This window comes from Pan paniscus, chromosome 5 (assembly GCF_029289425.2).
Source record: "Pan paniscus chromosome 5, NHGRI_mPanPan1-v2.0_pri, whole genome shotgun sequence".
NCBI lineage: Eukaryota > Metazoa > Chordata > Mammalia > Primates > Hominidae > Pan > Pan paniscus.
In genome coordinates, this window is record NC_073254.2 from 148,501,805 (window position 1) to 148,524,907 (window position 23,103).

Genomic DNA, 23,103 nt, shown 5'->3' on the forward strand with positions numbered 1-23,103 from the left:
TTGTGAACAAACTGTGGAGAGAGTCCAGAAAAGATCTCAAGTGGATACTTCAGTGAACAGTAAGTAACTAAGAACTTCAAAGGATTGCCCTACAGACTCCTGAACCTAAATTAAAGGTAAAAACAACAGCCCTCAAAGCAATTAGCAGGCTTCAACTGGGATGTGCATTCCTGATAAGAATTAGCCGGGAAAGGGCACAATGTACCTTGCAAAATCTGAAACGTTGCCTAAGGAGTAAGCAATCAGAGCACCTGGGTTCTTCTGGCAATATCTGCGCTCACCTTTCCTGGTTGTGGGTTTGTCCGATACCCTAGTGCAAATAGATTGAAAGCCAGAGCCTGAATCACACTGGTTAAAATTTATGGTTTCTCATGTACACTATCATATTTAAGTATACTACTATCTAGTGTTTTCATTATAGAGATCTCCCATTTTCAGTTACTCACTTTCTGATTCAGTACCCTTTAGGTATTATTGTGACCAACATATGTAGCCGTCTGCTTTCCAAATAATAAGTGAGTCACGATTCTGGGGTCCAGGACAAGCAAGTATACATCCCTGCTTTTAGAACTGTTTCATATTTAAATTTAGATGTGCCATAGAAGTTTTGAAGTTTTGTTAATGCTCCTTTTATTGAGACTGAATCTGGTCAAACAGTATACCAAAATGATAACAACTTAAGAAATTTACTTTTTTTTTTTGAGATGGAGTCTCACTCTGTCACCAGGCTGGAGTGCAGCGGCGCAATCTCGGCTCACTGCAACTTGTGCCTCCCGGGTTCATGCGATTCTCCTGCCTCAGCCTCTTGAGTAGCTGGGACTACAGGCCTGACCAACAGGAAGAAACCCCATCTCTACTAAAAATAGAAAATTAGCCATGCGTGGTGGCACATGCCTGCTATCCCAGCTACTCAGGAGGCTGAGGCAGGAGAATCACTTGAACCTGGGAGGCGGAGGTTGCAGTGAGCTAAGATCGTGCCATTGCACTCCAGCCTGGGCAACAAGAGCGAAACTCTGTCTCAAAAAAAATAAATAAATACATAAAATAAAAAATAAATGAAGATGAGTTTATGAAGACAGCTGCTGCCACCGCAATCACAAAGAAGACCTAGGTTAGTAGGAGCATCCAGTCAGAACACAAAGTTGCAAATATTGTAAGGACATTATCTCAGTGAGATTCAAGCCTGCAGTGCAAAGAGCTTCTCCGGTAAGAAAGTTAACAGGAATTTCTAACATCTGGAGTGCACAAGTGTTACACAAGGAAAAGAGAAGTTTGTGTCAATTAAAGCTAGAAAAGATAGTGTTAAAAAGTTGGAAAAATAAAAGAAATCTAAAGCTCGAGTCAAACATAAAATCCTTCTCAAAGCTTAGAAAAGCTTTCCTCTGTGTTGACAGGTCAAAGAGCAACTCTGCAAATGAGCTAATAATTGTCAAAACTTTAGCCAGACCTTTCCACCATGTGCCAGGACTAAGTGGGTTTACCCAGAGGACAGCAGCTTGAAAAAGTCTTGGGGTTCAAATAGATTTGAAACTACCTCATTGTTTTGTGAACTAAGGAAAATTAAATAGCTAGGCAACCTCCAAAAAGAAAAAGAAAAATGTTATATAGAATTCATAAACACATGTTCTAAAAGCCAGTGCATTTGTTTAGCGTATGCAAACAGAAGCAATAGTGATATTCCTTTCCCATTCTATAACCATTGGGGAAACAATATACCAACATTCTTAGGCATTAAAGAGATCCCTCTTATCTTGTTGATTAATTCTAATTCTCTCATTCTAAATCTGAGTGCTACTCCCAGATAGGACATAATACTTACTGGGATGGGCACTGCTTGGAGTGGCAGAGATTTCATTCCTCCACTTTCTGGTCAATTCTTATTTTAACCTTATTCCCAATTTAGAATTTTCATATTTTATCATCTGAGATTAAATCGTTCTAGAAGGTAAGCAATTCTTTGTAGGCCAAAAACTTCCCACCTCCCTCAACCTACCTAGAGAATTTTAAATGCATTTTCCAAAGATGTTGGGTAGGTTTTTATACATGGCAAGACCCTGATCTCTACAAAAAAATTTTTAAAAATTAGCCAGGTATGGTGGCGCACACCTGTGGTCCCAGCAACTCTGAAGGCTGAGGCAGGAGTTTTGCTTGAGCCCAGGAGGTTGAGGCCACAGAGAGCTATGTTCACACCACTGCATTCCAGTCTGGTTGACAGAGTAAAACTCTGTCTCCAAAAAAAAAAAAAAAAAAAAAAAATTATTAGAAGTCACCGTAACCTCTAACATAAAAAAAGAATAAGTTTGCTTCTTGTTTTCATAAACACTGGATTATATTCTATAAAGTGATGCTTGCGGTCTTTGTTAATCAACATATTGAGCTGATTTACTTCAGGCATCCTATTATTTACTCTCTGGTGGTTTTATTTTAAAGTAAAAGATAATGTAGTTAGAGATTTTAAGAGATAACAGCATGAGATTAGATATTCTGCAAACACTGGCAATTTCATTAACAATAATAACTAAAATGGACAAATTTTATTAGTGTGCCAGGCACTCATTTAAGCACCGTAACTCAATATTTCTCAAAACCTACATCTGGAATGTGTACTTTCCCATTTTGAATATGTGGAAACTGAAGGAAAGTGGTCAGATCATGTAGTAATAACATGTTGGAATGTATATTCCCACTCAAGCAGTCAAGTTCCAATGTCCGCACTCTTAAACACTATGCTCTATACTATGTGTGGAGATCAGCATTTGATAAGTATTCTTTTGCTTAAACACAGAATGGGCATAAAATATCAGTGACTCAACTAACAAAAAATAGTTTTTTAAATTTCTATTTTTGAACCTTGGGTATATGTAATCTAGTAACTTTAATTTGGCTTAGGAAAAATTTACACTTCTCCAAAATTGCTTTTCTCTCCTTAATTCACACTAGAGGCCCACACTAGAGGCCATGTGGGCCTCTTTTAAGACAGAAGTTCAAAATCCCCATTTCCTGGTAAGACCGTGAGTGTACTTAAATAACTACTGTTGTCCCCTTCATAATGAATGACCAAACAGTGCCTTATGGGATGCAGGTGCCAGGGCAATTAGGTGATGGTCACAGCCCACCCTCATTCCTGGCTGATAGGACTCTGCCAGCCACTGGTCTCCCTCTCTTGTGGCTGCCCACTACACAGGGCAATGGGCTACAGAAGCAATAGCAGAGAGAGGGCTGATCAAAGTCCAGGCAAGAGAGGCAGTTCATAAGCAGCTGCAGGTCAGAGCAAACAGGATTCTGCAGCCAAACAACCAAGGATTATGCATGTGAATATTCAGGTTGTAAATGCACATTGACATACACTGTAGTCTAAGAGGCTGTCCACCAATCTTCTTGATCCTGCTTCCAGAGGGAGAGTTAGTGACAGCAAACCTCCAGAAAACAAATGTGCTCTCTCCTCTGCCTGACTTTGTTTACATTTCGGATTACTCAAGTTTTGGGAAATTCCACTTGGCGGAATTTTACTATCATTGTGGCAATGTGTTTGTAATTCTTTTTCGGTAGGCTTTTACTTGTTTGGGTAGTTTTGAGACTATGGAAAGACTACTGATAGACTGGAATTATCCTAGGCAAGTTCTGAAGTGAATCAGCAAACTGTAAGACAGACAGAGCTTTGACACTTGCCACATCTCAGGAGTATGGTCAGTTATAAAATATATGGTCAGTTACCAACAAAGCCCCAGGCTTCACTTGTGAATCACTAGATGTGGGCAGCGATGCAAATATTACCATGCCTTAATAGTCATTAACATAATAAATGCTGCACAGGCACTGGGACAAGTTACTGCTGGCTTACTTGCCAGCATACCCAAAACCTGGCACAGCATGGGCACATAGTAAGGTGCTCAAAGATTCATGGAGTGAAAGAATAAATGAAAGGATATAAACCTCATCAGGATCATGCTCTTAAAAACCAGGCAGAACAGCTCAGATGGCAAGAGCATGTTCTAGCTCATCATGAAAATTTTTAAAAGGAAAAAAGTATACACACAACTTTCTATATATGATATATATAAGTACTTAAAACACATTTACATTTCTTTAATAACTTATTTCATAATCACATAATCTATATTGAATATCTGGAGGAAATACAAATACAGTAGGACCCCCTTACCCACAGTTTCACTTTCTGTGGTTTCAGTTGCCCTTGGCCAACTGTGGTCCAAAAATATTAAATGAAAAATTTCAAGCAGGGCTCTGTGGCTCACACCTGTAATCCCGCACTTTGGGAGGCTGAGGCGGCGGGTCACCTGAGGTCAGGAGTTCAAGACCAGCCTGGACAACATGGCAAAATCCCGCCTCTACTAAAAACACAAAAAATAGCTGGGCATGGTGGAGGCAGGTGCCTGTAATCCCAGCTACTTGGGAGGCTGAGGCAGGAAAATCGCTTGAACCCAGGAGGCGGAGGTTGCGGTGAGCCAAGATCATGCCACTGCACTCCAGCCTGAGCAATAAGTGCGAAACTCTATCTCAAAAAAAAAAAAAAAAAAAAAGAAAAAGAAAAAATTTCATAAATAAACAGCTTTTAAATTACACACCCTTCTGAGTGGCGTGATGAAATCACATGCTGTCTCACTCCGTCCTACCCGGGACATGAATCATCCCTTTGTCTAGTGTGTCCATATTGTACAGCCCACTTGCCTGTTAGTCACTCAGTAGCCATTTCCATTATCAGACTGAAACAACATGGTATAGTATATTTAAGGGTGGGTTCCATATGAGTTTCAGACGTCTACCGGGCACCTTGGAATGTATCCCCCAGAGATATGGGAGGGCTAGTGAACTACCTGGTAGCATTAAAGTTTATTTATACATACATAGGAAATACATATATGTGAAAAAAGTTGGGGGGACTGCTCTTTGTGATACATGATTGCAGAATCACCCATTATTCACAAGAACCATGCTCACTCTTCTTTATTATACCACTTTCCCCAACATTGAGAGGCAATGTATCACTTAAACATGCAAATATATGAAGCATTTATTGTTTTCATTTCCCTTCTTCAGCATATACACTTTTTGTGCCTTCAGCAATACTTTCCTTATTGTCAAAGTTTCTATTCCTAACAAAATTTACATTTTTATGGTAGTTTACAAATATAAAACTACTTTCACATATATTATTCATTTCACCTTAAAAGTGTCTGGTTCAGTAGACTAGACAAGACATTAAAGTCATTCTTCATTGTAATATTCTCATTTTGGTGATAAAGAAATGAGAGATCAAGCAGAAAGGACTGCTCCCAAATCTCAGAAAGTGACAGAGCTTAAGACTGGAACATAAGTCCTCCTGTAGCAAGGCCAGTGCTCTGTGCATTAAACAGCCTCCTGCATAGATCTCCAAAGGCACTGGCTCTGAGGTAGGTTGCTGCCAGCCCCTTCACCTCATTCATATATTTCCTGAGCATTTAAGTGTTGGTTTAGATAAAGGGGCATAATGAGTCAACACCAGATAGCAATCTGCTCCAACCGACCAGGTGGTTAGGCCAAATTATTACAAACTTCATCATTTAGGACTGACAGTCATCACATAAGGACATAAATAAGACAGAAAAAGAGTCATAAGTTATTATCATAAGTTATTTATGATAATAGACAAAAGTGTATGAAAACAAGCCTCCAGTGACAAAGGGAAGCATGATGAAGTCAGTAAACCTTCCTCCTCAACCACTGTCTACACCCCTATGTGCCAGGCCAGCTGCCCTGGCCATTGAAAGTCCATTACGGACCATTAAAGTGCCTGGAGACTATCCCCTGGCCTCAACTGGCACAGCCATGGTCCTCAGTCAAATCCACTAGCACTAACATGTGATTAAGACAGCCTGGGTAAATCTCTCATTAGGAGAGGAGGTAGCTAGGCAAACAGCTGCTACTTCTCTACATTTTATTCATTATTCAGTACCCCAAGATATTTCTTATAGCAACTCTTCCTAATATCCCATGTTGCTCAGATATACATAATAAATTTAGGCAGCAGAGGTTAGAGGATCAAAATTAAAAATAAAATCACCATCATCTCTTGAGGTTTTCAAAAATAGTAGAGTTAGTAGGTTTTGTCTGTGTTAATATCATTTACCACAGCTTACTTTACCCTTTGCTTTCTATTAAAAATAAATAAATGCATACATGCAAACACCTATACATGCATACATGTATAAATTCTGTCATGATATCTGAAAACCAAGCAGTTATCTAAGATAGTCTCTTGCATTCACAGACATATTATCACCTTATATGCAGATTACTATTCTAATCAAATCCAATCACTAAGTCAGGTTTATATTTGGAAATATTGTTTCAGAAATTTGGTATACAAACCAAAAATTTTTTAATCTTAAATAATAATTATATAGATTACTGTTAAGGAAAATGATATATATATATAGTATACATTAATATATGATATATATATAGTAAGAACACTAACCTATACATTAAAATCTTTAATTTGAGCTCAAGTTCTTCCTACCTGTATGACTTTGGGCAACTTATGTCAAATGAAGGGGTCATTAATTTCTAAGATCTTTTTTAACACCAAATTCTACAAATTTTTAAAGTTAGACTAATTCAATACTGAGACAAGGACAATAAAATAATGGAAATAATATAAATTCATGCTTTAAAGTAGTCCTTAAAGGGAAAGCCAATAAATAAACACTCTCAGATTAAAAACAGGTGATCTGTAAATGTATACAAGCCTGCCAGACACAAATTGCCTCTTTCCTCTCTTTCTCTTCCACGCTTTCCCACTTAGAGATCACCTAGTGGTCCACAACAGAGAACCATCTGATCCCACTGTCTCTTCCCCATCATCTCCCATCTTCTTTCTTCCCCATCAGAAAGATTACAAACCCTGGGCCAAGCCAATCAGCACACTAACTTCCCCTCAGTCAGAGCCTTAGATTCAATGGTTGGAAACAAGATCAGTGGATTCAAGCACTGTAAACCTTAGAGCCTGATCAGGTGCAACCAGCAGATAATTCACATTTCCTTAAGGGACTTGAACCTGGGATCTTGTTCGGTGGGAGCTGCCACAGCCATCATGCCTCTATATGGAGCCTAAGAAGCTCCTGGAATACCCTAGAACTAAACTAAGCAGGCAGAGAAACATCATGTCTCAGTGGAATTACGTCAACTTCTAAATCAAGCTCCACCTGAACTGTAGTTAGGAGAGACAAATAAATTCACCTTTTGTTGCAACCAGTCTGGGTTACATTTTCTGCCAAGATGCAACCAAAGAAATGTCTAATCTTTAAACATTTGTGTACATTCATTAACGAATCTTGACTCTACCAGTGACTCATATAGCCACTTGGGACAAGTTATTACTTAACCCCTCTAGGCCTTAGTTTGTAAAATGGAGATGATCCTCATCTTAAAGGATATTGTGAGGATTTAAAATTATGTAAAACACTGATCACAGGCCCTAGCAGGTCATGGGCTCTCAGTAAATTACAGATCATATTGTTATTTTTGCAATTGCTTTAGGAAAAGCTCTCTTCTCTAACATATAAGAAAATAAATGAACCTAATTATTGCTCATAAGAATAAAAGCAGTACTAGTAAAAAAGACAAGTTCCAGAATTTGGAGTCAAATTAGAAAAAGTAACTGTGAAGTTCTTGAAGATATATGAAAGTGCCCTCTCAGAGTCTCTCCATCACTACTTCTCCTCTAACAGTGATCAGTCTCCTATTAAATCTTTCTTTAAACATTAGTGTCTAAATTAAGTACATATGGAAATTTACTGATTTACAGTTCATTAATTCAATAAATTATATATTTTATATTTAAGACAATATAGGTTAGGCAGACTTTTATTTACAGTATCAAAAATATAGAGAACGTTGCTATTATCCCAAACTCCAGCTTCTGATCTCATGATACAGCCAACTGTAATGGGTGAACATTAATTTTTACTTCTTGTTTTTTATTAGTCTCTGCCATAACCACGTCATTATGCCAATATTTTCTGAATCACTAGTGAATGGCAAAAACAAATATAGCAGTTGTGATTTAATCAGAGACAACACTGTTGAAACAGCTAGCACAAGTAGACACATTTAGAATAGTAAATGGATAACAAAAAACACTTACAGGCTCATTAATAAGAAGGCAATTAGGTCTTCTGGGAAAATTCATTTTCTAAAAGAATGCTAAAGCAAGCTATAAAATGCAAGTAAAATTGTGTTTTGACATGAATAGTGTACACTGTCTATTACATCATAATTTTTCTCTTGAGAAAACTGACAAGAATCTCTGTTCTTAAATATGAGCACAAAAGATAATAAAAAGAACACCAGTTATATTTAATGCATTCTACCTACCAACTCCCATTCATTAAATTTGACTGTCCTATAAATGAGCTCCTTATTACAAAGATCTTAAATTACGCTTAGATGAAAAAGAGAATTATAAAGCAAGAGACTGCTACTAGTAATGTCAGAGGGAATAGTATTTCCTGTATCAACATAACATCACGCTAAAAATGATTTGCATATAGCATGTTTGGTTCCTTGAAGAGTATGTTTATCTTTAAATATTCTTATACAAAATATTCATAACCAAAACTAGTCTTACTTTTAGTCTCTTATGAAAATATTTTTTTTCAAAATCATCTGAGCATTCTTTTAAAAAGCTTGCATAGTACTGTTGTTTTGATGTGTCTGGAATATTAAATAATAATCAAGTAAATATTGATCAGAAATATACTCCAGGGGCCGGGCATGGTGGCTCACACCTGTAATCCCAGCATTTTGGAAGGCTAAAACAGGAATATCACTTCAGCTCAGGAGTTCGTGACCAGCCTGGGCAACATGGTAAAACCCCATCTTGACTAAAAATACAAAAATTAGCTGGGCATGGTGGCACACCTGTAATCCCAGCTACTTGGAAGCCTGAAGCAGGAGAATCTCTTGAACCCAGGAGGCAGAAGTTTCAGTGAGCCGAGATCGTGCCACTGCACTCCAGCTTGGGTGACAGGGCAAGACTCCATCTCCAAAAAAAAAAAAGAAAGAAAGAAAAAGAAAAAGAAAGGAAAAAGAAATATAAATCCAAGGAAATGTATTTCAGGTTATCATTAATCCTTTTGCAATATTCTTGAAATTCTATGGTAAAGTTCATGTGACAATCTTTTTAAACTGAGCTTTCTTTGTCCTAGAGCAGTGTTTCTCAGAATTAAATGTTCCATCAAATCACCTGGGGATTTCATCAAAATGCAGATTCTGATTCAGTAGATCTGGGGTGGCTCTGATGATCACAGATCATCACAAATTTCCAGATGATGCTAATTATACTGGTCCATGAACCACAAAATCCCAGGACACCTTGCAGTGAGGAATCCAATGACCATGAAGCAATCAGTCATCAATCCCTGGGTGGGTAGTGAGGACCCTAGAAAGCCTTGCTCTCTACTCTTGAATTTACTGAATGACCTAAGAAAAATCACATCAAGGAACTGTTGCCAGTCTGTCACTTAAGCAGCTGCTAGGTCACCTCCACTATCTAACAAGGATTAAGGGAATTTCTGTGGCTGGTCAGCTGCTGCCTTGAACAGCGCTTGGAGAATCGGCCTATGAGCAGCTGGTTAAGGAACAGGCTGCACTGGGAAGGGTTTATATTAATAGATACCAATCTGGAGAAAGATTTATTATTTTATCCTTAAAAGTATAACAGTATAGTATAGTATACAGTATAGATTATATACAGCTTATTTTCCACTTGTTTCTACATCTATGAAATAAAGTAATGATCTATTTTCACTACTCTTTCCAAAAATGTAAGTATGGAGTTTTGATACCATCTCTAGATGCCCTTACCTTCTTTCTAACCTAAATGTTTCTACAACTAAGTCCTAGCATTGTTAAGATGTGTGTGTGTGTGTGTGTGTGTGTATTCACACAGAGGACTACATACTTCCATCTTTCACATTTCCCAACAAAATAAATACAAACAATAACTCCACTACGCACTATTTTATTTTGCCTTGTTTCTGAATTCCCCTTATTAAAACAATTCCTAGAATGACACCTGTTGGAGGATTCAGCCAGCACTGCCCTGTTCATCATTTTCATTATCAGAGCTCAATAATCATATCAAGTGGAAACATGGATTATTCCATTTAGGACAACTTAATTTGATCCTAAAACAACCGTAAGTGACAAAATAAGCCACTTGTAATTTTTATGGATTATCAACACACGAAGGAGAATGCCAAAAATTTCAACCAGAGTTAAGTGGGGAAATGGCAATGTTCCACGAGAGGATCAATGTGATCCTTAGATCCCAGGCCCAGTGTTTTCCCAGAACCTCAACAATCTAAAAAAAACCTCACGAAACTAAGTTTTAAAATTACATACACTTAGTTTTCATTATTAAAATATTAAATACAGATCAAAAGAATTCCCACAAGAATACAAAAGGAAAATAAACATACTTCCCACAATAGAATCTTCATGAAACTTTAAAAACCTTTTATGTGAAACTACGTTTCTTTAGGAGTATTTTCACAAAACACATTTGCACTAATGTGGAGTGTGAAGTTTATAAACTATTCAGAGTTCACACTGATATCAAACATCATAACATTTTTTAAGTTTTCCAAGGCATAGTTGTATGTAACTTATCTCACTTATCTCAAAATATCAAGCAATGTGGTTCTGAAATTGTCTATCCCCATTTATAAAAGGGAACTTAAAGACTTCAGAAACAGCAACAAATAAATGTTCTGTGACATTAAAAGATTAGTTCATGGATATGCAAGTTTGCTTTTTGCTTCAATTGAAATAAAAAATAGCCTGATTAATGTATTATTCACTTACTTTGTTATCAAATACTGTTTTAAGACCTATCATGAATTGATGTCTTGTACTTTTTTTTTTCAGTACTATGACAAACAGCATGAGTTTTGATTAAAAAAACAAGTCATGTTCAAAAGCAATTACAACCTTTTTAGGCAAAAAGAAACACCATTTGAAGAAGGAACACAGACCAGATACATATGATCAAAGTGTAAAGACTGAGAGGAATACACAGAGGGAAATTTTTACATTGACAGAACTAGAAAATGTGTTTGCGCAAAGGCAAAGGCTGATTTCAATAAACAAGTCAAAAATAGGACTTTTTTCCTCTTCTAAAAATTAAGTAAAAGATCAAAGACACATACACACACTCACACACACACATACACGTGCACACACACAGAATCCCTGTGTTCTTTGTTTTGTCTTTAAGAACAATCTGTAAACTTTCTTGATGCTTCCTGCTCTCAATCTTCCAGCATCTCTCTTCCTGCACTCCATGAAAAGCAAGTAGGGGAAATGGGAGCAGCACAGATCCCTATTTAGCATGATGTTCACTGTCTTTAATACCAGTTTGAGTAGACCTGGTATACATGCACTTTAAAAATATTAGTAGCCAACACACTTTTTCTATATGGAATCTTATCACATGAATTAAATATTACCTTAAAGGCCAGAAAAACCTGTAACAAACCATCATTGCTAGAAATATGAGATTTGGTGGGAATGTTGGCATTAGCTTTGGTTAGTGGATGAGTCATATTTCCAGTTCTTAAGGACATGTACAGCACTAAAATATATTTGGCAAAAACAAAAGGGCTGTGATCTTGTGTATATACATGTGGGGCTCTGTTTTTGCTAGAAAAGAGTAGGAGGGAGTGTGGGAGGGGGCAGAGTGGCAGAGGGGTTGATTTATTTTTGAAATTCACTTTTATGAGCACAAAGAGAAGAGCTGTCAGCAGCACACATGCCAATGTCCAAACAGCAGCCAGACTCTCCTCTTTCTGTCTGGGTAGGCCAGACACAAAACTACATCTCACGACCTAGGAAAATCAAGAGTCAGATGCAAGAGGACTAGAGAGAGAAAAAAACAGTCCTGGAAATGTCCAGCTACATATGATTGCTAGTGATTAGAACGTGGAGTTTTAATGAATTGAGGGACCGAGGGATATTTAGCCAATCAAAACCAAAAAAAACTAACAGGCAAACCTTAAAGCAAGCTGGCTCCAACATATCTTCCTAGCAGGTAATAAGTATAAGAGAAATTAATCTCACCTAAAGAGACAACAAGGAGTCAGATACTGCTCAGGTGCTGCTTAGATGAGTTACAGCATTCTAAGTGCACATCAACAGGGTGACATGTCAGGAACTATAGACAAAGCAGGATCTCGAGCTGTATTTCCAGGCTCCTATCATACAAGAGAGACAATAGTCCCTCTCTAGGTCATTGATAAGACTGCATCTAAAAAGCTACATATTATTCTCAACACAGAGTTGAAAACCTGAACCAACAGTTAAACAAACAGCTAAAGAAACTGACTAAAAATATTTTTTTCTGTAGTTAGAAATACCAGGAATGTTAATAGTGACTCTTCCATGGGTCTAACTCAAGTAAGGATTTATACGAGGTAAGTTAAAAAAAATTAAGGATAATCGATCATTGTGCTGACAAAATTATGGTCTGGCCAATCTAGTATGTTTATGTTTAACAATAACTATGTTAAACAATAATTAAATGAATGACTGGCTGAGTGAAAACACACACACACATGCACACACACACGTGCGCACACACACACTCACACACAAATCCTGAACAGCCTGCACTTACTGGAGAGAGAATTTGGAAGCAGTAAAAAGCTGAAACTAAGGCACTTAATGATGATTACACCCCAGATAGCTGCACAGTGCTTTACGATTTACAGTGCTAGTTCCCATAAATTACTTCATTTAATCATAAAAAACATGTGGAAAGGTCAAGTTGGGTATTATTATCCCCATTTTACAGAGGAGAAAGCTGAGTTTCCAAGTCACCTTACCTGCATCTGGTTTCGTCAGTCATCTAAGTCCTTCTACAGAAAACTTTCTTACATTATATCAAGAGATCACAGCTATACAACCCAGTGAATAAACTTTAATACTTCTTTATTCTTCTATGCCTCGGTTTCCTCAGATATGACATGGGTGTCATTTTAAGTGAGAGGTGAAACTGAAAGAATGTATGAGTTGGGATTTACAGAACGTTCTGGTTTTAAAGAGGCTCACAGTGCAGCAGTTTTACACTTTAACTGCAAAAGCTAAGAAAAAAGTCACAATAATGAAAACACTCTTACATTTTTGGTTTAAACAAAGAAAACTGAATAAGTATATGACACATCAAAGTCCCAACAATGCTCAGCCTTTCAAAATTTGCTTTTGAAGCTTACTACATTAGGAACCACATGATATCGGAAAGTAAACTGATCTTAATGAGTATGATTTGAAAGACATACTTCAGATATTTTTAAATTCTCAACATGAATTTGTCTTGGACTTTTAAAGTGGGTTTATTTAAATTTCTCAAAAGGAATAAAAGTTCACTAGTTAAAGTAAAATATAAGAAAAACCAGCAATATAGAATACACCTCCAATCTTCAATACATCTCTAATCTATGTCTGCAACAAATCTGACTGCCATAGAATTTTATGACAGTAAAATATCAAATGATTTATGGTAGCCAGAAAAAAAAGGAAGTATTTACAAAACAAACTTATAATTTGTGGAGAAAGGCAAATCCACAATCTGACTTTAAACTCTGGGAATAAAAGACATTCATTTCTGGGCATACATTCCTAAAGGGCAAAATCTTGAAATGCAATCCTGTGATTACTGTACTTTTTAGGAATGCACATTATATTAATTAAATATACAACATCATGTCAAATGTTATGCTTTGTCACTAAAGAAAAGCCAGGCATATTTAGTTAAAGTACTTAGAACTAGATATCTAAGAACACAATTGTTTATTGTACATATCTAAACTCCAGGTATCAGAAAAGCTCATTTTCACATTCAGCTGGAGGAAAAGTAATATTTACTTGTTAATTAAAGGGTAAATAACATTTAAAAAGAGAAAAAGAAAAGTTTTTTTACTGCTGAAAATATATCCATCGCTGTTGAGACATTAACAGTTGCAACTCTTGAATACATGTAAGTTTAATTATGCAACTGGTAGAGTTCAAACTTTCAATTAACAAACTACAAGCCTTTTCAAGCGTAGGCTCTCCGTGCAGTGACAAACTGTGCAGAAATCAATACTCACTCCAACTTGCCTGCATATAATGAGTTACATCAAGCACGGTTTCAATGCTAACGGGCATTATATGTCAGAAATGCATGCAGTAATGCTTACTCCAGAAAGAATTCAATTAAACCATTGGATTATTTTTTGCATAGAGCTGTTACCCTCTGCGTGCATCAATTATACACAGGGCTTTTCCTCTGCGTGCTGCCATTTCATAATCTCTGCCTGAATGTACGACACATGCTGCCACCTGAATCTGTTGTTTAACTCCCTTTACAGAGTTCTAAATGGGGCGGGGGTAGGAGAGCAATGGAAGGGTAATAAACGATTACTCCAGAAAACAACAATTTGAGTTTATTTCCAGGAAACAGGGCCTCCACAACAACGTGAGAAACTGTCAGGTACAAAGTAAGTTATTTGCGTCCTGCGGCTTCAGCCAGGAGCGTGGCTGTCGCTTTTCCCGTCTTCTCCATCACCCTCTGGCCACCACCGCGTCTCCATCTGCACCGCGAACCCCAGCAGCAGATGCGCTCGCCAGCCAAGCGAAGCTGGGTAGGTTGGCCAGAAAAGTTGTCAGGACTGGCGGGAGGTAGACAAGTGCTCGGGAGCCCGCTCCCCAGCGTCCACCTGGTGAAACTTCAGAGCCCCCAGAGGAGAGAACGAAAGAAGCAACCAACCTACACGAAGGATAACAAAACTGGAGGGGAACAGAGGGCGGGACCGGGAGAGCCGGGGTTCACGGACTTCTCTGAGCGGCTTGTCCGAGAACCCCCAGAGCTACAGCGAGACGCTCCACTTGTCTCCTTTTGGGTTCTCCCGGCAGAAGGCAGTCATTTACAGTCCGCTTCCAGCCCCAGGCCGGATCCGGGGAGCGCGGGGCCAGAGCCCCAGGCCGGATCCGGGGAGCGCGGGGCCAGCCTGGCGGTGGTTTTGCCCGAGGAGCGGGCTCCCACGCGCGAGTCAGGCTTCCTCCACCAGGCGCCCAGACCTCGATGCCCATGAACGCTCAGAGTGGGTCCTTAGAACCGCATTTCAACACATCTTACAGGGCTCCGCCAACACACACACAGAACATGCTCCAAGCAGTGCCCGAGCGCACAGGGCAAGCCCGGGAGCAACCCAGAGCTGGGGGAGGAGAAAAGGGGACTCCGGGAGGGACGGGGAAGTAGTTAGACAATAGTCAGGGGAGGTTATTCCCGGGACAAAAAGCACCTGGCAAAGCGCGCCGAGGTCAGTCCCTTCGAATCTCCACATTTCTGACAATGGCTTCCCAGGGAATTTGTTTAAACACCCAAGTGGCAGACAGCAACAAACCCGCACCACAAGCAACAGAGTGCCGTCACGGGAGTCGTAACTACTTTTTCTTTCTCTCTTCCCCACTAGCCCGGCGCAGGCCACGCGAGACGCCGAAGCCAGCAGGTCCCCACACTCTCCGGCTCGACCGTGCCAGCCTGAGCCCCGAGCAAGCTTCGGAGAGGAACAATGGGTGCCCCGCGTCCCACCTGGCACGAACTCTGGGGACAGCCCTCCCTCTACTCTGTGTCCCCCACCCCCGGACAGAGAGAGCTCCCCACGATCCTTGTCCCCAGCCCTAGCGGGGATCTGGCTCACCCCTCGTGAGCCCAGGACTCCAGGCGTTCGTCGGGGACGCCCCCCGGCCACTCACCTGCGGAGAACTGGCCTTGGGCCGATCCCAGGAGAGGCCAAGGAGAGAGGAGCAAGAGCGCCACAAAAGCAGGCAGCGCCGCCGCCGCCGTCGTATCCATGCCGAGTTTGGGAGAAGTTTCAAGCAGCTTTGCAAAGAGCTGCCGGGGGGATCGCCGCGAAATCCACGACGGAGGAGCGGGCCGGGCCTCGCGGGGTGAGGACGGTGAGAGGACAGCCGCCCGCCCGCACTTTTTCCTTCTTCGCGGTCGCCAAACTACCTCAGGGGCGAAAGCGTCGCCAGCGTCGCCGGCCGGCCGCGGCGGCAGCTCTCCATGCTCGGCGGAGGCTGCTCCTGTTAGTCAAGAGTTACTTTGCTCGGGGAGGGACGGGGGCGGAGCCGGGGGTGACGTCGCCCCGCGGGCTCCGGGCGCTTCTGAGGAATGCGGGCTCGGGCGCGGCGCCGCCACCGCCTCCTGCCGGAGAGACGCGCGCCAGCCCCGGCCGCGCGCCCCGCGCCCAGCGCCCCGCGCCGCCTTTGTTCGCAGCCTGGGCCCCGCCGCCAGCCGCTGCTCGGGGGGAGCGAGCGGGAAAGGGGAGCCGGCGCAGCTCGCTGCCCTGTTCCAGAAATCAGAGTTTGAGAGGCGAGAGTTCGGTAAGCCGTGCGACCAGACGACCGAGGACGCGCGCAGAGAAACCCCCGCCGTCCGAGGAGAGGCGTCCTGGGGTTCCGTCCCAAGGTGGAGGTCCCCCCGAGCGGTTGCTGATTGAAAGGGGAGTGTGGAAGCGCCCTGAGGAAACACCCGCCTGCCTTGAAAACTCCCCGTTCCTTATTCTTGTAATAAGGAATAAGACACCCCACCCCCATCGAAAACTTGTCCCTTATTCATAGAATAAATAAAACTTGAACCAGAATAAACGATCAGTAACTTTCCAGCGTGAACAGCTGGCGTGTCTCCTTTCTGGTTTATTTGTCATTTGCCAAGTATTTGGATTTACTCTGCTTCACTGACTTTGCTTGTTGCTCTGAAACCCTCCGGCCCCTTTCCAGTTCTCACCTAAGAACTGCATCAGGGCTTATTATCCCTTCCTTGCACCTAGGTCTGGTGTGTGTGTGGTTTTATTTTTTTTAATATCTAGTAAGTAGTTAAGACATAAGTATTTAACAAAAGGACTTTTACACTGACCATGAAAACAGCTTCTTCGGAATGATTCATCTGGCAGAAAATAATGCTATATTATGACAGTAAAATATTTCACAGTTAACTACTTCAGCAGCTTGAAGTGGTTTCGCCATATGCCACCCTGCCTTACTTCTGTGGTAAGACTGTATGGTGCATACTTTATTCATTTTTGTAAAATGTCACAAAAAATAGGTATGGTCACAACTGAATAACATAATAACTTTGATTCAGAATTTTTATGTGTTATGTACAATTGCTAAAACAATAGTCTGTTGATTGACATCTCCCAGTTTCTCAGACATCTTAGCCTTTGTAAATCAAGACAATGTGAAATTCATTTTAATATAACATTCACATAATTTACCAAGCCACATATTCTTTTAATCAAATATATGCTATTAATGACCAGACTTATGACAGAGCCTGTGGAAACAAAAATGTAATAAATATACACACAAATATATACATGTATAAATACATATTATACACACATACATATCAGGCAGAAAAGACTTTTAAAAATTCTATGAGAATAGTAGCCTGCTCATTAGCACACTGACTAGCCCAACCCTTGTCAATTCAGTTCAGCATAGTTAAGTTCATCCTTCCTTAGGGTGCAATGTAGATTTTTTTTTTTTAACTCATTAACCTATACCTTTCAACACATCATCACCATTCCATTTCTTTAATTAGAGAACATTCCTAGATCCCAGGTAACAAAAAACTGAGGGACATATTTTTCTTTTTGAGGACAGCAGAACTTCCTAAAATTTAGCAGCAATTTTTCCCAGTAAAAACAAACAAAACCCTATTGTCTGTATACTAATTCATCTGTTCTACTCTTGTAAGAAATGTAAAAGAAGTTCATGATGTGGTAATTTGTTTGTTTAAACACACAAACAAAAAACTTCTTTAAATATTTTCACACAGTGCCAGGACAAAGTGCACACAATTCTTATCTTGCCCATTTTGGGGGACAGCTGATAGAAGATTCATTTCATGAAACTTTATTAATTTCTCTATCATGGAAGTAATAATAATAGCAGGTAATGTTTAGAAAGTTCTTCAAATGTTCTAGGCACTGTCTTAGAGTATACAATGTCACACTGAGACATCAAGATTTTCAGTGTTTCATTGAGTTCAGACAACAATTCTGTGAAGACTTTGGTACAATGATTCCCATTTGACAAATAAGGAAACAAGGTTATAGATTAAGTAACTTACCCAAAGACACATACTTAAGTGAGAAGTGGGGGAGGCGATGCAAAGAGAAGAAAGGAAATTCTCAAAAGAAATCAGCAAACCAACACAGATGGTTTCTCACTAAAAATCAAAAGCATGCAATAAAACTTGTAGGTGAGTACATTATTCCTTTTGTGCATAACTAATGCTGACCAGTATGGATTGAAATCACTTGAGTAGAAATCTGGTGGGTCTTCTACATAGCTAAGTGCGTGGCAAATATTAGGAATTAGTAGATTTTTGTTTGTTTGAAAGAATAAATGAATACATGAATCAATAGAAGTATAAATTTGGTTAAACTTTTAGGAAAAGAAATCATCAGCCTGCATTAAAAATCACTAAAATCTTCCTATTCTTTAGTCTAGAAGCTATTGCAAGTAAATAATCCAAAATATGAAAAATGTTATTTAATATGTTTATCATTTCAAAAGAGAAAGAATATAAATATTCTACAACAGGCAGATTCATAAGCATTATATGGTAGAATGTCTCGTAGCCACTAGAAATGAAAGTTATGAAAAAAGTAAATTGCAAGATGGAAAAATGCTTATGATCAAATGTTGGGTAAAATCATCAGAAGACAATACAGAGTTTCAGTTTAGAAAGATAAAACAGTTCTGGAGAGGGATGGTGGTAATAGTTGCCTAACAAGATGAATGGACTCAATGCCACCAAATTATATACTCAATAATTGTTAAAATGATAAAGTTTATGCTATGTATATTTTACAACAATAAACAAAAACAGAAGACAAAGGTCTTTGTACTATAACCAAGAAAAAAAGAAGGCTGAAAAAAATTACAAAACATAGTATTAATATAGTTAGCAATAGATGTAGTATACTAAAATTTTATGGGAGCTCTTCTCTATTTTCCTATTGTTTTGGCCTATGGTTAGAGTATTTCTTTTAAAAGAGGACAGCTTTGTGTTCTGATTGCAGATCTACCACACACTAACTCCAATCATAATCTTAGATCTGCATTTGGCAAGTGTTTTCTGTAGAATCCCAGTTCTATCAGATTTAAATAAGTATAATTCAAAAATACAGCCTCAAGATTAAATTAGCTCGGAGAACTCTGGACTGAGCAAAGTTTAACAGATTTCTTCGATATAGCAAGCTTCTTTATTATAGAATCTTTCCCATGGTTTACAATATGGTATCATGTGCTATAAGTCTATTGGAGAAGGAAAAAGAATTCATTGTTTCTCAAAGTTTTGGACCATAGAACACTTTAATAGAGGAGTAGGTCTCAGGACCAGGGTTCCAGGGAACAGAATTTGGGAACATTGCATTAAACAACATTTAATACCACCGTATCTTAATTTCCTTTTTGTGAAAATGAAGTAATAATATTTTTATAGGATTAAATTTTATATATATATACATTTTTTTTTCTTGTAGAGCTGCAGATTTGCTTGTAAGTATAGACATGAGGCCAGGCACGGTGGCTCACGCCTGTAATCCCAGCACTTTGGGAGGCTGAGGCAGGCGGATCACGAGGTCAGGAGATCAAAACCATCCTGACCAACATGATGAAACCCTGTCTGTACTAAAAATACAAAAATTAACTGGGCATGGTGGCATGTACCTGTTGTCCCAGCTACTCGGGAGGCTGAGGCAGGAGAATCACTTGAACCCAGGAGGTGGAAGTTGCAGTAAGCCAAAATCGTGCCACTGCACTCCAGTCTGGCAACAGAGCGAGACTCCATCTCAAAAAAAAAAAAAAAAAAGCATAGACATGAAAGGGCCTGGTTGATAACAGCTGCTAAATGTTATTTTCCTTGTCTTGTTCACCAAAGGACTATGCACAAACTTGTACTGAGCGGAAGCAAGGTTTTATTTACCCAGTGGCAGAGCATGAGTGTACACACAGCATGTATTTATAAGCAATTAGATAATATTCTCAGCTTGTTAATAATAACTAACTGCTTATATTATGCTTTTTAGTTTGTAAAGCATATTCACCCACATGAATATGATGGATCATGATCTATCCTCACTCCAACTCTGTGAAGGAGGCAAGGCAGGTATGATTAATTTCACTTAACTGAGGAGGAAAATCAAAGCTTAGAGCAATTAAAATACTTGCCCAAGGTTATGCTGCTAGCTAATAGCAGGATTGTAACTCTGACCTGGGGTCTTCGGATTCTAAATCTGATTTTTTTCCAATTCCTATGTACCTAATTCTTATCTCTAAAAATTTTTATTTGAGTCAGGTGTCAAAATCCTCAAGCCAATTCTTGCAGAGCCTCTTGACCTGGTAGGTGGAAATAAGCTTCTATTTTCTCTTTGAAAGAAAAACACACCTATAAGCACTTTCTTACAGGAAACTTCTTGCATGGGTACGTGTGTTGTCAAGAGAATCCCTGGGGACAAGAGGGACAGGGAATTTCTGACAATAAAGCCCATGAATAGAGCAGGGACTTCCAGAGTGGAAAAATGTGCTTGTCATACCCTTAAAAGCTATCACCCTGGATGGGCACTGGGGCCTTGGATTGTAGAACAAAGCCTAACTCCTCCCTGGAGTTGCACTGTGACCTGTTCAGTTAGCTTGGCTCTTAGACCTTAACAATAGAGTATTCAGGAATAAGAGAAATAGTGATGCCACTTGCCTGCATTTCTCAGGAAATTCTCTCTATATGGTCTTAGGCAATTTCTGATCAGATGGAAAGACATACACTGTATTCACAACCAGAGTTATTTTGTAAGTCCCTTGAACCCTTAAAACATCCATAACTGAGGATTAGTTCAGAAACACTAGTCAAGAAAATGCATGCTCCAAAGGTTTTATCAAGGGAAGCAGAAAATGTGAGCAGCTTGAGAGCTCAGTATTGCCAATTTGGAAGAGCAATTTGCCTACAGCTGGATATAATTAACAAGCATGGGTCAAAAAGGAAGCCAATCATAAAAGTGTGAATTGGATTGAGGTGGAGGGATGGGACAGTAACAGTCACTTCCAGAGCTGGTAGGTTCCCACTGGTGAGCCTCTCCCCATTTTCAAAAAGCCTTGTCTAATGATGTTAATAGAAGAATAAACTCTGGGGGAAAAAATGCCTGGTCTTCACAGTAACCCAGTATGTGTTTGACAAATTATTTTTTCTGGGACAATAAATGGTGCCTTATTCTCCCTTTATGCTAGTGAGTATTTTCTATGCCCACCAAAATGTATTATGTTTTTCACGGCTCACTATAAAGAGGTATAAAGGTACCGGCTATACAGCCTCCCATTGAATCCTGTTTGAATTCTTTTGGTCTGAATGCATGAATTATCATGGGGATTTTTTTGTTGTTGTTTGTTATTTTAGTAAAAACCAGGAAAGAGGATAACTTAAAACTAAATACATCATGCATTAAATAATAACTATATCTTGTGGGGTTAAGAGCTCGTATGCAAAGTTGCAGCCTGATGAGAATTAACACAGCTGAATAATAAATTCTCTAATGATTATGCTCCTTTCCTCCTCCCACCTACTTCTGAGGGGGGCTGGGGGACTGGCTTCACATATGGAACCCTGTGGATCTTGCCATCTTTCTTCTGTGCTTATTGTGGTCTTGAGACAGAAAGAAATAGAAGTCTGAACACAAGATGCAGTGCTTCCAAAGCTTTGGAGATTTTTCTAATCCTCCAAATGTTCTCCAATAAAATCCTCCCTTTATACTGCTGATGCCGCCACAGCATTCATAACCAGGGGAAGTCTGACAAGAAAATGAACCATTAAAACCTACACACAAACATAGGGGCTCATTTCCATGCTGAAGTCATCTTTAACCAAAGCCCAGAATTCATTTTGTCATTTGCAAGCATTTATTAAGGGCACAACACAGTGCTAGTTACTCTGTGGGGGATACAGGAGAATTAGTAGTTTACATCTGAGTTTAACAGGCAAAAAAAAAACATAAAAAAATAAGAGACAACAAACCACTTGAGGGAAGAGGAAGATGAATAAATAAATAAATATGTATATATATGTATGTATATATATGTATGTATATGTATGTATGTATATGCATGTGTGCAAATACATGTACCCTAAATGTGAAGGAGTATAAAGCGAAGTATTAAGTCATGGTGAAGCACAGCTGAAGGAAGAAACTTTGGGATATGGCTAGTTTTGAGCTAGATCTGAAAGAAAGTGATAGTTGTTGCAGGCAGAAAAAAAAAAAAGGCCTGAGGCGTAAACCACTTTGTGAAGCTTGAACTTCTTCCTTGAACACACTTTCTGGGAAGTAGCTGGCTGTTAGTATCTGACCAAAGTGTGCCTCTCATTGACTGAACACTTGTCCATCCTGGGGATGAATTCTCATTTTTATTGATAAATTTTTTAAATCATCTAAGAAGCCTTGTTGGAAGATGCATAAAGTACACAACAGATTTCTCATAACATCAGTTTATAAGCATTTAAATCTTCGCAACTGTCTAAATAAGCCCAGAGAAGAGTTCATTAAGAAATAGCTGCATGAGCACAGTGGAGTATTAAAATCACATGCAGTTTCTTTGGGGCCATAATGAAATAGTCAATTAACTTTTTTACTTGTTGACAACTACAGCTGATAGAAACTAATGGTCCACTGATCTGAGCAGAAAGTCAAAGAACAATAAGTTAAAACAGTCTGAGAAAAGAATCAGAGGCTGAATTGGTCAAAACATAGTTTTATTTCAGTTTCCACATGATGTAAAATAGCCACTTAACTGTTTCAGATACATCTTAGAGAAGCTTGGTGAACAATGTGAATGTACATAATAAATAATATTAGCTAATATTTAAAAATACTTTACAGGGGTGGTAGGCCAAATAATAACAACATTCCCCACCTCCACTCTCAAAAAGATATGCATGATGTAATCCCTGGAAGCTGTGACTATGTCACCTCACAGGCCAAAGAAACTTTGCAGATGTTA

At 39.2% G+C, this 23,103-nt stretch overlaps 1 protein-coding gene across 10 annotated transcripts in view; it reads right to left on the reverse strand.

The window, feature by feature from the left end:
• PTPRK (protein tyrosine phosphatase receptor type K) overlaps positions 1-20,060 on the reverse strand; it is a 562,311-nt gene extending 542,251 nt beyond the window's left edge. For 8 of the 10 annotated variants that reach the window (XM_008952978.5, XM_063605453.1, XM_003827637.4 and 5 more), the window contains exon 1: positions 15,799-20,056. In XM_008952978.5, the coding sequence (XP_008951226.1) occupies positions 15,799-15,898 (100 nt within the window). In that variant the 5' untranslated portion in view covers positions 15,899-20,056. Of the gene's footprint in view, positions 1-15,798 lie in introns of all 10 variants that reach the window. The other 2 variants (XM_055114112.2, XM_034962842.4) reach the window with 2 other exon arrangements.
• Between the last annotated feature and the right edge of the window lie 3,043 nt (positions 20,061-23,103).